This window comes from Xenopus tropicalis, chromosome 1, assembly GCF_000004195.4.
Source record: "Xenopus tropicalis strain Nigerian chromosome 1, UCB_Xtro_10.0, whole genome shotgun sequence".
In the NCBI taxonomy this organism is placed as follows: Eukaryota; Metazoa; Chordata; class Amphibia; order Anura; family Pipidae; genus Xenopus; species Xenopus tropicalis.
Genome location: NC_030677.2, coordinates 149,032,677 through 149,050,257, shown reverse-complemented (window position 1 = coordinate 149,050,257; position 17,581 = coordinate 149,032,677). Strand labels below are relative to the sequence as shown.

The 17,581-nt window shown below is 36.9% G+C and overlaps 2 protein-coding genes across 2 annotated transcripts; one reads left to right on the top strand and one right to left on the bottom strand.

Annotated features, from left to right (window-relative positions):
* Positions 1-8,735: 8,735 nt before the first annotated feature.
* Positions 8,736-10,620, bottom strand: LOC100497780 (olfactory receptor 11A1-like). Its single transcript, XM_002932093.3, has 2 exons — positions 10,612-10,620; positions 8,736-9,710 (listed from the first exon to the last, which is right to left on the bottom strand). The coding sequence occupies exons 1-2, from the start codon at positions 10,618-10,620 to the stop codon at positions 8,736-8,738; spliced, it is 984 nt and encodes a 327-aa protein (XP_002932139.3).
* A 4,226-nt stretch (positions 10,621-14,846) lies between these two features.
* Positions 14,847-15,461, top strand: LOC100497626 (olfactory receptor 482-like). The gene has a single exon (XM_012955870.2). The coding sequence runs from the start codon at positions 14,862-14,864 to the stop codon at positions 15,459-15,461; it is 600 nt and encodes a 199-aa protein (XP_012811324.2). The 5' UTR covers positions 14,847-14,861.
* Positions 15,462-17,581: the final 2,120 nt, after the last annotated feature.

Below are 17,581 nucleotides of genomic sequence, written 5' to 3'. Positions count from 1 at the left end.
AAATCCATATGGAAATGTGTCTGCTGTTCTTTTATATAAAGGAAAATATTGGTCCCTACTAGTGAAAAGACATGCATCTCTTTCCTAGGACAGAGACATGCTACAGCTGCACAAAAACTTCTATTAATAGGGGTCATCATAGGAAATTTAAGGAAATGTTTTTTACAAAAACAATGGGCTTACTTTATATATCTATGATGGTTGACTCTTCCATTTAGGTGTTCATTGTTCTTAAAGTTATTTTCTCCTTTTTAAGAACACATATACATGAACATGTGCTATCCGTTGATAGACCCTTGTGATAAGTGGCAGTACTAGAATGAATTAATGATTAATAGATATGCAACAATTCTTTTTAATTGACATAAATATTTGATTACATATTATTTGTAACTGATACATTATTCATATTTTTACTGTTCCTAAGGGGCAGATATGTCAACATGCTAATTTTTGCGGTTTTTGAAACTACTAACAAACTAATTTTTTCTAAAACTACGAATGCCAAGCGATTTATTAAAACAGCTTACAAAAAAAGCACAAAGAAAAAAAAATGCAGAAAACTCTAAAACCGTGACTTTTTGTTTTGACACACAAATGAAAGCATTAAAAAAATCCGAAAACCTCTAAAACCACTAAGTAAAGAAAGATCTTCTAGTTGTAAAGAGGACACCTAGGGGCACATTCATGGAAACATAAGTTCGAATCCCGAATGGGATAAATTTGGATTGGATATGATAATTTCTTAAGATAGCAAATATCAAGAATATGCTTACGAAAAAATCATATTAGTCACGATAATATTGTATTGGCGATCCGAAAGTCACAAAATTTTCATACCGAACGATCGTAAGATGCAGGAAAACCTTTCCGACTTTTATCCTTCTGTGCATGATTTTGGAAGCCTCCCATAGGAATCAATGGCACTCTGCAGCTCCAACCTGGCCCAAGGAAAGTCACGATAATGAAGCTTGAATGAATCCGAAACTTTTGTACTCGGTGCGACAATACGATTTTGTCGCACAAATTTTGTCGCAAAGTACGAAAAAGTTGCGCAAGGTATGAAAAAGTCGCTGAAGATACACTCGGAGCGTTCGCGGATTAGTAAATGTCCCCCCTACAATTGACTTCTACATGACTTCTACATCTTTTAGATGGCGTCTTTTTTTCAGATTTATTGCAGTTTTGTGGCATAATAAATGGCAAAATAATTGTGTTGTTTTCCGTGACAAAATTGTATTTTTATGCAAAAAAAATATGAATCATGAAAAATATCCTACCTTTAGTAAATGCCCCCCTATATGTGCTTTGCATTTACTAGTCTCTCATGGATATCCAAGCCCTAATGTCTGTGCACATTAGGGCTTGGATATTCCTCCTCTGCTGGGTGAAATCCTTCTTCTCTCCTCACTGGATCTTCAGGCTATTTAACTCCATACCTTAAGCATAACTCTTGCTCCTAGAATGGGCTACATTCTTTTATTTATTCTCACTCTGTCCAATCCTAGCTCCTCTCCTACATTAGGCTCTTCTGCATCATGTTCCCTCTCCAGCAAGTGGGGTTCAAAGAGACAGAAACACATGACAAATCCCTGTTTATAGACAAGAGATATCTGACACTCGTGGCCAATACAGAACTACCAAGGAAACTTTAACATAGAAAGAGAAACTGCTTCTCCCTCACAATTGTGAACAGATCAATCCCATCGATTAACCCCATTCCATGAACAGTAGGAAACCTTGACTATTTAAATTATTTATTCATCCACTAGAAAAAAATAAATAAATAAAACTATGGGATTTGACATCTCTGGCCAGTTGTTGTTTTAGTGAATTAATGAATACTGGGAGACTGGTCATACTTCCATTATAGTTTACTTATACTTTAATTACCTTTAATGTTCTTACCAGCCCTCTTTTGTTTTTCAGTAGAATTAAATGTTTTGTTACCAAGTTAAAATAGTAAACAAGCCTCCTCAGGTTTAACACTTTGGGGGAGATTTATCAATCTACGAACGCTCTAAATGCGTCCGAATGAGTATTTTTCGTAATGATCATTATTTTTGCGACAATTTGTCGCCGTCGCAACTTTTTCGTATCTTGCGCAAATTTTTCATCGCCATCGCTACAAATTTGTATTGTCCAGCCGAGTATGAAATTTTTGGATTTTCGGGACTTTCCTTGGGCCAGGTTGGAGCTGCAGAGTGCGATTGAGTCCTATGGGAGGCTTCCAAAATCATGCACAGAAGGATCAAAGTTGGAAAGGTTTTCCTGCCGTTTACAATCATTCAATACGAAAAATTTGAGCAAGATACGAAAAAGTCGCGACGGCGGCAAAAAAGTCGCGATATTCAGAGATTATCGTATCAAATACGAATTTTTCCCATTCGGGATTCGAACTCGTGTTTTAATGAATTGGCCCCTTTGTCTCAGTAATAATAACAATTGGACCAGTCTCTGGTAAACTTTATTCTAAGTCTATTTAAGCAACTTTCTATTTTCTCACTTTTGTAAGAAGGCATCCAACTGTTTCTTGAAACCATTCAATAGTAAAACACAGCTGCAGCCATACAATGTTAAATGGTGCATTTTAGATACAAACATTTTAGGTAAATGTTTAGACAAAATCACATTGACAGTAGAGAGTCGGTTAATTTGTAAAGCATTAAAGCAATCATGTTGATGTAAACATTGAAAAAGCAGGTATTTTTTTATTTTTCTTTTGTTTTTCTCCTTTTGATTCAGAAGGAATATCAAAAAGAGTAGAACATTTGAATGTTCCCAGTACCTCTGGTGGTATGCACCCAGGTAAGGATCTGATACAGATGTATGTCCATACAGAAGTGAACTGTGTGATAACTCAAAGAAACAGTAATAGAAAAAGAAAGATTAAGAATGCAAGAAAAATAGTAGTGTTATGTAAAGTGAACATCACATACATTTGTTTTTGTAGATTTACATCTCATTACAATTGGAACATTGGAATTGTTGGTTTAATGCTTTACAGGCTATTACATTTCATTTAGCATTTACAAAAATCCTTTTTAATTAGAAGGGAGTCCAGTGTTCAAGGGCTAGGTAGCAATTCCCACAATGCCTATGTCTCCAGGAATTGTGTGGTCATATTTTTTGGAGAGTAGGAGATTTTCAGAGATTTCCATTAAGCGGGTAAGGCTGGTGTACGAATAGTCTAGATGGCATGAGAATATAGTTAGCCAACATTTGGGCTGGTCTTTTTATCACAGAGAGAGGCATCTTTCTAGACTGAGTAATATAACAATCTACTTAACAATAAAGTGATTTTATCCCGGGAATCCTGATACAGCAGTTTAATTTTCATCTGAAAGAGATAGGTATGTTATTAGCCATTAAAATGGGGAATTATGAGTTGAAATTAGGAATGAGGAAATTGATTGGCCTGGGATGGCTTGAGCTATGGGCATATATCAATGGCCTGATGGAAGCATGTAAAGAATGTATATAATGTGTCAAACGGAACATGCCATGGTTTTGGGAGGGATGATATAATATGGCTTGGGAGGGAGGCAAAGAAGAGAGAAAGGGCATCAGCTGGGGTAAAATGTGCAACACCTAAGATCCAAGAAAGGGAGTGATGAAAGATTTGGGTCAAGAGAGATGCAGATATGGAAACATATTTTAATGATTGTACATTTTTGGCTTGCAGAACTAATTTGACTGCTGTGAGCAGCTAAATAAAATTATTTGCTAATAATTTAGTTTGTGAGAAAAAGTATTAATACAATACTTGTCTATAGAGGATTTACTGAACATGCAAAAATGTTTTTAGTAATAAAGTAAATAAATGGAAAATTGTTTGTAAATTTACGTAAAATTGTTTTAATTAATTAAAATTGTTTATTTTAATTTTTAGTGAACAGTAACTACCATTATCACAGGGTAAAAGTAAAGATAGATAGGTGTACATTGCAGTACATCTGCCTCATCATCTGTCAGACTGACTAAAACGTTACAGTAGCATTATAAAAAGCAATGCCAGTACAGATAAATGAAATACATGTGTAAATATGTTTTTCCAATATAAGTTATTTTGTTACCTTGTAACCTTGTAAGATATGTGGGCCCAGGGAAAAAGTCAAATATTTTACTTACTAAAAAGAAAGTAAATTGTGGTGTAAGAAGTTGCAGCTTGAGGATATTTTGAAAAAGTGGGTAGTGATAAGCAATTTATATAAAATTTTGTATTTTTGTATTCCATCATCAGTACTGATCATGAAACCTCTAAGCAATTATTATTCTATTCCAGGTGCTTTATTCCCAAAAGAAATCTCTCTGTTTTCTTGCAAATTTTAATTTAAAGGTTAAATAGACTCTCAGCGTCTAACTAAAAACAGAAAAACAAATTTTATTTGCGGAATTTTACAATATACTAATAATGCACAGTAACCAAAAACCATTTTCTCTACTGAACTCTCAGTTGACAAATGACATGTAAGAGACATCAGCTGTCACGATCTGTATCCCTAAACTCAGAACAGACTCCAAGGGTCCGGTCTCGGCTCACGCTTCCACCTATAACCGCTGCCTTTCACGTCGAGAGGGGCCCTTCGCTACTCAGATGCCACCAGGACTTATTGTGAGAGACCCAAGGAGAGAGTTCTGAGCAGGCACGAGAACCAATCGAATAACAGGAAGGCGGGGAACACTTTAGAGTAGTCAGGACAGGCCGGGGTCAGCAACGATCGGGCAATGCAGTACAGAGGCAGGATTCAATAGAATAGTCAGTCAGGCAACGGTCGGTCCAGGCAGCAGGCAAGAATAGTCAGGAACAGGCAAGGTCAATACAGGCAGCAAACAAGACAAGGTCAGGTACAGGCTAAGGTCAAACACGGCAGGAACACAACAGAAACACACCCAGGAACCTACAGGAAGCAGAACCTACGTTGGGCAAGGATTACAAGCAAGAATATTCAAAATATTTGAATTTGGCGCCATAGTGATGTCATACGCGCGTGCCGAACAGTGATGCGAGTGCGCATGCGCCAGACGTGAGTGCGCATGTGCGCGTACAGACGCACTCGAGCGGCCCTTTGAGGCAGCGCGCTGGGTGTGCGCGCCTTGGAACAGACAGCGGGTGTCCCCGCGAAGGAGGAGGCGGCGGGCGTCCCCGCCACCCCACTAGACCACCAGGTACCTTTACATCAGCAAAATGGCTTGGCCAGTTTCCCATTTTGATTAATTTTGCTGGCAATTCATTACTTGAATTCCATCTTCATCACTTGACATTATAATGAAGTCAATTCTGCCACCAACATCACTATCATTTATATAGTGCCATCAAGTAATTCAGGGCTTTTTATTAATATATTATAATCATATAATAAATTACAATAATTTAACAAACAAGGAAACAGAATAAGAATGCAATCAAAGGGCCTTACATAAAGAGATTACAATTTCAAGGGTGAGGGAACAGTTGAGACATAAGTATGAAGAAACCAATCGTTGATTCTTAATGAGCACGTAAAGGTTTGGAGGGAAGGGAAGAATCTTATGGCAGGCAGGCCACTGCATGCAATGTAAAAACTTACGCCCATTGTTATTGCACCTGATACATTAAAATGGGTGTAGTTACTTTTTTCACAGTTGCAGCTACCATTTTCAGTAGATTTTCAGAATGGGGTTGTCTCACTTTTGAAGCATATGTTTAAAATGGTATTTGCATCTAGTTCACTGGGCACTAGTCTGGTATGCCTTATAGATACAACCTTCAGGGTTCCCCAGTGCGAATAGGCACAGCTTTGGAACCATACATCAAAAGAGTCAGGATGAATTTCATCATTCATTACATACTATACATGAACCAAATGTTGGTTTATACATTTTTTATAACATAAATGAGAATAACCATCAGAGCAATCAGGTTCTGTGGCTTTAGCAGGAGGTAATGGCTTCATTATTTTAGCAACATATTGTTGCACTGACTTTCTCTTTTATCTCTGCATCTTTGGTAGTGCAGTAAATTCATGTCATTGATCAGTAACATTGATAGAAAGCTGGGTTATATCTTGCCAATAGTGTTCTTGCTCCCTCCCAGTAATCAGCATCAGTTCAAAGTCACATATTGGATAGCTGAAGGATGTCCTATCATGTACATTTTTAAGAAGTTCCCCTGAGCAGACACTTAAGGGGTAAATTTATCATGCTGTATAAAAAGTGGAGTAAAACATTACCGGTGATGTTGCTCATAGCAGCCAATCAGATGCTTTGCTTTGGTTTTCTAACTGCTGAAATCTAATTGCTGATTGGTTGCCCTGGGCAACATCACCGGTAATGCTTTACTCTTTTTTTTCACGCTTTTTACACAGCATGATAAATATACCCATAGAGTAATTGTAATGGAAAACATTCATAAGAATTGCCATATGTATTAACCACATTAAAAACAGTAAAAATGTTTTCAACAAAAAATGAAAGATTTGGCTCATCTTAGTGGGTCAGCCTGCCTTTCCTTGGCAAAAAATCGAAAAACCTTCTCAGTGAACCTGCTAAGGTAATGTTACAAATTACAGCCGGAGTCTAATTAAAAGAACTCCTGTTCCTTCAAATGCACATCTGGAGTACTATATGGTAAGTCTGATCGTGAAGGGCTCCCACTGCCATTGAAAGGTTTAGTGTCCAGACCACATTTATAGAAAAACCTTCAACTGGGACTATGTTAGAATGTAATATTCACTTACCCAGATGCAGTGAGCAAAGTGCAATTTCAAGCGCAACTGCTATGTTTTTTCCCACAATGCACGGATTTTTCACAGAATGTGTCATTTCCAAACAGAAGCAATTGTGCTGTCTGTCTGGAGTCATTTCCAGTGTTCAGTCGTATCAGTTCTGGTGTTCAGTGTGTGAGTGACTACTTTGCATGAAGAACACTTGATGCAGGGCACTGAGGGTTCCCTGGAGCTACTGCAATCTCTTGACTATGCAGTAGCTCCAGGGTTCCTTCAGTGCCCTGCATGAAAAGATGCAGCACACTTGTGCCTAAAGAATAGTTGGGAGACCTCACTTGCACGCTGACACAAGTGAACACTGGAAATTGCTCCAGACAGACTTTGACTGCGTCAATAGCCACAACAGTGTCTGATTAGGAATGAAAGGCTGGAAGGAATTAAGCTGTTGTTAATAGTATAACTATACAGAAAAGCAAGGAGTGCAACTGAGTGCAACTCACTGCAGGAAAAAGAGCAAGTTGCACACTGCACACTTTTCAGTACCTTGCGTATTTTCGCTGATTTTTTGGCCAATTTGCGCAACTTTTTCATACTGTGCGTCAAAAATTCTGCGACAAAATCGTATTGCCGTGCAGAGTACAAAAGTTTCGGATTCATTCAAGCTTCGGTATCGTGACTTTCCTTCGGCCAGGTTAAAGCTGCAGAGTGCCATTGACTCCTATGGGAGGCTTCCAAAATCATGCACAGAAGGATCAAAGTCAGAAAGGTTTTCCCACCATTTACGATAGATTTCGTGACTTTCAGATCGCCAATATGATATTATCGTGACTAATACGATTTTTTCGTAAGCATTTTTGTGACATTTGTGATAATCAGAAATTATCGTATCCAATCCGAATTTTACCCGATTTCGGGATTCAAACTCGTACTTTGATGAATGTGCCCCTTAGTGTGGTATAGGTGTGTAACGCCCCCTGTGGTGTGCTATAACGAAATTTGACTTTTTTATGGGAAATGTAAAATAGCCCAACACTGGCTGGTATCTTACAGCTACAGCTATCTTTCATACCTACCATATACAGGTATCGGGCCCCTTATCCGGAAACCCATTATCCAGAAAGTTGAATTACAGAAAGGCCATCTCCCATAAACTCCGTTTTAATCAATAATTCACATTTTTAATAATGGCTTCCTTTTTCTCTGTAATAATAAAACAGTACCTTGTACTTGATCCCAACCAAGATATAATTGATCCTTATTGGAGCTAAAACAATCCTTTTGGGCTTAATTACTGTTTATATAATTTTTTTTAGCAGATTTAAGGTAGGAGATCTGAATTATGGAAAGACCCCTTATCCGGAAAACCCCAGGTCCCAAAGAATTCTGGATAACCGGACCCATACCTGTACAAGAAAAATGCCCCTATTGGGGCACACACAATTACCTACTGTATATGTTTAAGTCACTAGTATAATGAACTATTACTCTGTAGTATTTGGCTACATCTGAATTTTAAAATTCTGAAAACATGCTCATTTACTAAATAAGCACAAAATTGCTATTATGTAAAAGTTAACTTTCGGTAAATCTTTGATATGTAAACTTTGTATTGCAGCAAGAATTCACACACAGTACTGTATATTGAAGTTTTTCTATCTTTAGTAAGTGACATTACAGTACAAGAGTATACCTTATTACCTGGCTCTCCAGTTTTTATATACCATACCTATTCCAGACATTCCTCAATGTTTTACTGTCTTCATCCCATTTGTATCCAAATTATTCCTACTGTTTTGCCATACTGTTATTGTATTTTTAGGACATTGAGTATAACATTATACTGTAGTAGTAATAATATGTATAAAAAAAGACTTAACAAAGGATTTAAGTTTTCTTTACAAAGAAACCAATTTGGGGTATCAAAGTTTTGCCATGGCAGGAATGGAGCTGGATTATTTGTTAAATCCAGACTGGTTTACTGCTGCCTGTATGCAATAACATTTCTATAATGGAGTACAGTAGTTATTACTATAGAAATATTTCAGGCCACTTCATGCTTCTTATCACTGTTAAGTATTTTTTTAGGATCTGTTGAATTTCATAGTTTCTTAGACTGTAAATTATGGGATTGAATAACGGGGTAACTATAATATACAATAGTGACAATATTTTGTTTGCATCATGAAACACATTAACTGATGGAGCTGAATACATGAACATTAATGTTCCATAGTAGATGGACACAACTGTCAGATGAGAACTGCAAGTAGAGAAGGTTTTCTTTCTTGTAGTTGCAGGAATTGAATATATGGTACGGAGGATGCTTACATAAGTTAAAACAATGAAAACAAAGGGGCAGATAATTATGGAACATGACAAAATAAAGACTTGCAGTTCAACCCTGGAAATGTCCGAACAGGCCAATTTTAGAAGAGGTGCAAAGTCACATAGGAAATGGTTTATAACATTATCTCCACAAAAGGTGATGTCAGTCACAAACACCATTGTTGCTACGGACAAAAGAAAACCCATCAACCAAGACCATAAAGCAAGTTGTACACAAATGTTGGAGTTCATGAGAGAATTGTAATGTAATGGATTACAAATAGCCAAATAACGATCGTAAGACATCACTGCAAGCAAAAAACATTCTGTTGATATCAAGGAACCATACACATAAAATTGGGTAAGACAGCCCGCATAAGACATGGTGCATCCGTCCGCAAGAATTATGTAAAGCATGTTAGGTATTATACAAGAGGTGAACAAAATCTCTGATGCAGATAGATTGCTTAGGAGTATGTACATTGGATATTGCAGACGATGGCTTGTCGACACAAGAATTATGATCAATAAATTACCTGTTAAAATCATGATATAGACTATTAAAAAAATAATAAACAATAGTAATCTTTTATCATATGAAATCTGGAAACCAAGTATTCGAAATTCAGGGATGCCTGTCTTATTGTCAGTTTTTGAAAGACTTGGCAACTTCCAACCCTAGAAAAAGAATGGAACATTTAAACATTTGTTCTGGAAATTTGTAGTGCTCCTCACTACTTCTTTTCTCTTGTGTCTCCATACATTCCTGGCCGACTCCTTCGTTCCTTACAGAGCAACTGCTTGGTTGCGCCCCCCACAACTGCTGTTTCCTGCATTAAACCTTTCTCCCTTGCTGCCCCTTACATTTGGAATGCTCTCCCTGATTTCCTCCAGAGGGAATCCTCCCTCAGTCTTTTTAAAACTAAATTAAAGACTACCTTTTGGAGCACTCGCACAGCACCTGATCTGGGAACTAGCACTTACTGCATATTGTAGTGTCACCCACTGTGACCTACAGCACTTACATTTGCCTATTTGTGTCTGTATGTTACCTTCCCATAGATTGTAAGCTCTACGGGGCAGGGACCTCCATCCTCTTGTGTCTTTGGCTCTTTAATTATTGCAACTGTATCTTTATAAATAAATAAAGATATACATACATACAAATAGCTAAGCCTAAGTTCATAACATATACATACAATATAATGTACATTATATATACAATAACTAATATAATTTTTTTATGAGACACAAATATGTATTATTGACTTGTTGTTTGCAGAGTATAAAGAAAACCAGTACAGGTATGGGAGCACTATGGAAAACCTGATATCCAAAAGGCTCTAAATTACAGGAAAGCCATCTCCCATACGGTCCATTTTAGGAACATTTTTAACATTTAAAAAATTATTACCTTTTATCTCTGCAATAAGTCAACAGTACCTTGTACTTACTGGTACCTAAACTGCATAAAAAACATATTGGTTGCAAAACAATCCTATTTAATATTTAATAATCCTAATTTTATATTATATATACAATTTTCTATCATACATAACATTAAAATGTAAACAAATACCTGAACCATGTCCAAGCTGGACATAAACACACCGCTCTATTGTGATTTGAAACTATTGCTTTCTCAGTGACACAATCAATTTATAACACTGACATTGAGCAGAATTTTTATGAAACTCATTTTTAATTGCACACATGGGAAATATCAAGCATCATTTGTTTAATTATTAACATTCCAAAAAACAACAGGTAATTAAGTAATTTGATTGCACAGATAAATATAGATGCAATGCAGTAAATAAATTGGCCATGTTTATTTAGAATACACCAATTTTGTATTTAATGCATTTGTGTTTGTGCAACTTTTCCTGCAGTCAGTTACATGCAAAATCCCTTCATTAAAGGTAATTGCATCAAAGTGCACTCTTTGCAGTTCTGTATAGCTGTGGTGCTCATTCTTCCTGCCTTCTGTTCAAAATTGAATGCAGTAGCACCTATGGCTGCAGAGGAACCCTGGAGCTACGGCCAACTCTGGACCATACAGTAGCTCCAGGGTTTCCTCAGCACCCTGGCTAGATACAGTATGTGAAGCACTCTTGTGTCTAAAGAATTAGTGGCATGCGTAACTCTTGTGCTGAACACTGGAAATGACACCAACTGGACACCAACTGGACAAAGAGCGCACACAATTACATTAATTTTGATGCAGTGCCTGCACCTGCAACAATGCTGGAATGCTGGGGGAAAACATAGTTACATAGTTAAGTTGGGTTGAAAAAAGTCCATCAAGTTCAACCCTTCCAAGTGAACCCAGTACACACACATAAACCTATACTTACCTATATATACACTCACATAAATAAACCATATATACCAACATCAATACTAATTGTAGATTTTAGTATCAGCCTTGGATACTATTCTTGTTCAAGAAATCATCCAGGCCCCTCTTAAAGGCATTAACAGAAACCATCACAACATCACTAGAAAGAGCATTCCCTAACCTCACTGCCCTCACTGTGAAAAAACACCTATGCTGCTTAAAACACTGCATTATGGAAAAAAAATTGTGCTCAAAATTGCACTTTGCTTGCTGCACACATTAAATGAGCCATTATATGTAGTCTGTTGCATGCAGGCATTGCTGACTGTCGCTGTAAAATATTGGAAAATTACCATTTCTAAAAATCTTCACAGCAAAAAGCACTGCAAGTAACAGAACCCATAATTATTACCCGCAATCGTGCACTATTGCCTTGTGAATCGCGGCACTTAGGGCAAAGATACAGTACACTGTGCTTTTTGTTGCATGCATTTTGTTGTGGCTACAAAACACCATAAGATTTCCTGCCATAATGAGAATTGTCATGCTAAAATACTCAGATTGCGTTATCACTGAAAAATGCCTTTGTATGCATTTGGCCAAGTGAGTTCTTTACACCAGATAAGAGACACATCCATTTAGATAAGAAAAAAGGGAGTTTTAATCTTAGGGTGAAGACACACAGAGCTAATTAGTAGCAACTACTTGACACAACTACTAAATGCCACAAAATATCCTGTCATAGACAATATTGAGAATTGCCTCTGCTAAAACACATGCAGGGACAATTATCAGTAAACGATCAACATTGTCTATTTTAGTAGCCGTGTTTCTACACCCTTAAGGTGGCCACACACGTGGCGATCTGACGATGTTTCGTGTGACCATCGGTCGCACGAAACATCGTCAGATCCGCCACACACCGTTCAGGGCTGAAACAGCAGATAAGGAGGTAGAAACAATAGGATTTCTACCTCCTTCTGCCGATTCAGCCCTGACGGCAGATTTTGGTCAGGCGCCTTCTATGGTGCCCGATCAAAATTTTCTAACCTGGCCGATCGGCGAGTCGACTGATTTCAGCAGCTTCCTGCGATATCGGTCGACTCGCCGACATGCCATACATGCACCAAATATCGTACGAAACGAGGTTTCGTACGATATTATCGGTGCGTGTATGGCCAGCTTAAAGATACAGAATGGCTTTGCATATCTTTGGGTCAACTAGCAGTTGGCAAGTGAGATTGTAAAACATTGCCTAATATGTCTAACAGTATGTCATCTTCAATATATCTATATTATATATTTCTAAAGTGCACCCCCTTATGTTTGAAAGCAGGGATAGTATTAGGTGATTGCCATTCACCCCTTCCGCTATTGGCATTAAGTTTGATAAAAGAAAGTCAAATAAGATAAACTTATTGTTAATTGTAATGCTTTATTAGAATAAGCAGGCATTGACTTAGACTGTTTAGAGTTGCAAAAACTATTAGACACAATAAGACCCAAACCTATGTCAAGTACAAAGGCCCCAAACACATTATCATCATTAAAGGTTCTGTCCAGGCCTCCATTTTAACTGAATACATTTGCAAAGTGAAAACATCCTGAAAGGACACTTTGTAGTATCAAGAACAAAAACAGAGATGGGAATTACAATGAAAAGAAGGAAAAATTATGAACAAATTAAAAAAGCAATGGACCATGCAATGGACAGATCCCTAAGGTAAGCCACTAAAAACACTGGTCCAGTTAAAACATGTTTCACTTATCCCTAAATTTCTGGACCCATTATTTTTTTTCCATCTAAAAATGTTTATTTAGCCTCAGACAGTGTAAACCATAATGGGGTCCATGTACTATGCCCCTGGGCATAAGTGCAAGAGCACTAACGGATCCAAGAATGTGTCCCATTAGTGGTCATGTAGAGACCACTTCTGTCTAGGGTTTGGCTGTGCTCTGTGAGGCAGTACAGGACCTCAAGTTGCACAAGTTAGGGAACAGGTAGGGGGTGGTAAAGGGGATGTTTACTATGCCCCCTCCTCTCTGCACTCATGCAAAGTGCAACAAAATAATGGATTACAACTATTCATTCCACAATGCCTTCCTGACTGTAAATGAGCATCAACATCCAGCAAAATTACAGAAAAATATAGAAAGTATTCTGTAAAAATATTGGTTTAAAAAAGTGTTTTTAGGATAGAATTTGATGTAAATATTTTTTATAATGGCCATTTTTGGAATTGTCTTGTTTGGGACATAGTATATTTTTACACAAGAAGAAAATTTAAACTTTACTATTTTAAACTTTAAATTGTATACTGAATGAAAACCCAAAGGTTTTTTCTTAGCACGTGATTGGAACAGACAATGGCCCGTCAGTCTCTACCCCAATGCACTTTTTGTCTGCTGTTCAATGGGACCTTTGCCAATGTATCATTAGCCTTGTTTACTTCTAACAAAACAAATATATACTAATAAAACATCCATATCTTAAATAGGATTTTACATTTGCATCCCAATTGTAAACTGACTTTACTAATTACATTTCCAAAGGGGTCTATTTATATCTGTATCAGGGGGCAGAATAAGAGTATAAATTGTCCACAGCAAACATACAGTACAACCAAGCACTGTGGCAAGAGCTTTATCCTAGAAGTAAATGTTCGTACATCCTAAACCTCAGTTTCTTTCCTGTACATTGAAGTAGACATTAAGGTACATAAAGTAAAAATCAGATTTAGCATGAAGGGTAAAGGGTATCAGTATTTAAAATGCATATGTATGTTTTATACAGTGTAATTTTTTTATGGGCAATCCTTTAGGTCACGCACTATGTTTCAATTCAGGTCTGAGTTTTCTCACCATAAGAAAGAAAATGGTTATTTTAAAAGGCAGGGGAAAAAAGAAAAACATTAGGCTTATCGATACAGGGATTCTGTAAGTGGGATGATTTTTATTGTCACCATAAGCATGACTATGGGTTAATATTACAGCTATTTAAATATAAATATGAATACGATAGTTCTTGTACGCATATCAATATTGCTATACTTAAATGTAATGTTCTCTTTTACTATATTTCTTTTTTTTGTTCTAAACTATTGCAGTGATTATAAAACATGAATATAATACTGTAAGGTAAGATGAACCATTCCAGTGTGACTGAATTCATCCTTTTAGGATTATCTGTCACAGAAAAAACACGCATCGGCCTTTTTATCTTCTTCCTTCTTATCTACATCCTAACCATTCTAGCCAATGTCCTGATCATCATCTTGGTATATACTAATCACAAACTTCATAGTCCTATGTATATTTTGCTCAGCAGCTTTTCTTTCCTGGAGATTTGTTACACAGCAGTTACAGTGCCCAAAATGCTGTCAGACTTAATTCACCGCAATCAGTCTAGCATTTCTGTTGCTGGCTGTATTACTCAGTATCACTTTTTCTCTGTTTGTGCCGCTACTGAGCATTTTCTCCTTGTTGTCATGGCTTATGACCGATATGCTGCCATTTGTTACCCTCTTCGTTATGGGAGTATAATGACCAATAAGGCTTGTATTCAGCTTATACTTACTTGCTGGAGTATGAGTATTCTGTCTGTAGCAGTCCCAGCATTTTCTGTCTCAAAGCTAATTTTTTGTGGACCCAACAAAATTGACCATTTCTTTTGTGAATTTAATCCACTGTTGAAACTCTCCTGTTCCAATACCCATATTATACAAATGATTTTCAACTCTCTCTCTTGGATTATAATTGTTGGTTGTCTTATTTGTATTGCAGTATCCTATGTATTTATCATTTCAACTATCATAAAAATTCCTTCCAGACTTGGGAAAAGGAAAGCCTTTTCTACTTGTGCTTCTCATTTAACAGTTGTTGGAATATTCTATGGAACAGTCATTTTTATATATCTTGGGCCATCAGTGAACATACCTTTTCAACAAAATAAAGTGGTCTCTGTATTTTACATCATAGTCACCCCTGTTTTAAACCCCATCATTTACAGCTTCAGAAATGAGTTACTGAGAAAAGCAGCATCTAGTTTGGCCAAAAGAATAACAATGCAATGTTTTTGTAGACAGTAACCAAAATTTCTTATATTTAAAATGAAAACAATATAATTGTATATGAATAGATGCAGGTATTAGTGATTAATAGGCCCTTTATTGTGTATTTACAAATATGTCTAATCATTAAACGTATGAAGTAATTTAGCACATTCAAATAAAACAGAATATTATCATTTATTATTATTTGTCAAAACATGCTTCTTATTAAAATTCAATTCAAATAAATGTATTTTTTTTTTTTTAAAATTACATATTGTGATTGTGGTTTTATTATTGGATAATAACAATAGCAAAGTATATCCTGACAAACCTCCAAAAACACTGACAAATGTTCTTCCTATTTCCTGAATGGTAGGCTAGAGAACTGCAAACCAGAGAGATATTTCACATAAAAGTGCATGGTTCATGAAATGAATTTTCAGAGATGGGATCAATGTAAGGACCACATAGTGCAAAAGCACAAATAAATTGTTCAAGCAGTGATGTACCAAAGGGGTCAGATAACAGCACTATCAATAGCAAAGACAAAGATCAGATCAGGCATCAGGAAATACAAGTTTTCTCTTATTGCTACCTAATTGTATATTGAACTTTGTTTGTGTCTGCTTAGATAACATATTGCTGGCTTTTCTTTTACAAACACTTGAATGATTTGAGCCACAAGAAAAAAGGAAACAAAAATACGTAACAGGCCATATTTCTGCTTGAATTTGTGACTAATCACACATAACCATCTTTTAAAATTTCTACAATTTAATCAAAACTATTGTAACTAACCCCTTCCTCCCATCCCTTCCTTAATGCTAATTGCTGAACAATTTATTTTCTTGCTGTTGCAAGTGCCTCACGTCTGCACTGTGCGCAGTAACCTCCCATTCTGCTAATGTTTTGATGATTTCCAAGGACCCCTAAGCTTATCTTCTCAACACACACTGAGCATGGGGAATTGCTGTAGGCACATTTAAAGGCATGGAACTTGATATTTAAAAATATGAGTATACCTTTAAAGGTATATACTAAAATTTCATTCTATTATTTTTATCATTATATATGATCATGTGAACTATATAATAACATTTTAACCAGGTCCTCTTCTTTTCTATTTTTCAGTCTATATACTTTTAAAGCACTTGCAACCGGGGCCTTGCTGTCCTCTGCATCATGCAGCGTATTCACAATCTGGCATGAGGTACAGAGTGCAGTGCTGGCAGGTAATAGGAATCCTTGCCTTATGGTAGGTGCTAAGGACAGGGCTCATAGCACTGTTCTCCTGCTAGCACGTCCTAGCTTGCAAGTCTGAATGATGTGATATGGTATGTCTAAGGGGCTGATTTACTAAGACACGATTTCGAATCCGAATTGGAAAAATTCAGATTGGAAACGAACATTTTGCGACTTTTTCGTATTTTTTGCGATTTTTTTCGGCGTCTTTACGATTTTTGCGTAAAAACGCGAGTTTTTCGGCGTCTTTACTATTTTTGCATAAAAACGCGAGTTTTTCGGCATCTTTACAAAAGTTGCGCAAAGTCGCGATTTTTTCGTAGCGTTAACACTTGCGCGCAAAGTCGCGCCTTTTTCGTAGCGTTAAAACTTAAAAGGCACAACGTTTCGCGCAAGTTTTAACGCTACGAAAAAATCGCGACTTTGCGCAACTTTCGTAATGACGCTGAAAAACTCGCGTTTTTACGCAAAAATCGTAATGACGCCGAAAAACTCGCGTTTTTACGCAAAAATCGTAAAGACGCCGAAAAACTCGCGTTTTTACGCAAAAAACGTAAAGACACCGAAAAAAATCGCAAAATTACCGATCATTACGAAAAAAACGCAATCGGACGCATTCGGCCCGTTCGTGGGTTAGTAAATGTGCCCCTAAGTGTCTCTCATAGCCCATTCTAATGAATACAGCCTAACTGAATGGTGTCAGCACTGTATTCATGAGGGTAGTGCAAGACATAGCAATACATTCATTCTGAAGCCCAAAGGCATGCACCCACAGAGCACAGTGTACTGTAGTTCAGGGTGCAAAAAGTATAGCAGTTTGAGCCCATTTTTTGCACTTTGCACGCTGCTCTGTAAAGGGCCCTTTGCTAACACAAAAGTGTAAGGCTGTTTCTCATCAACAAATCATCATGTTA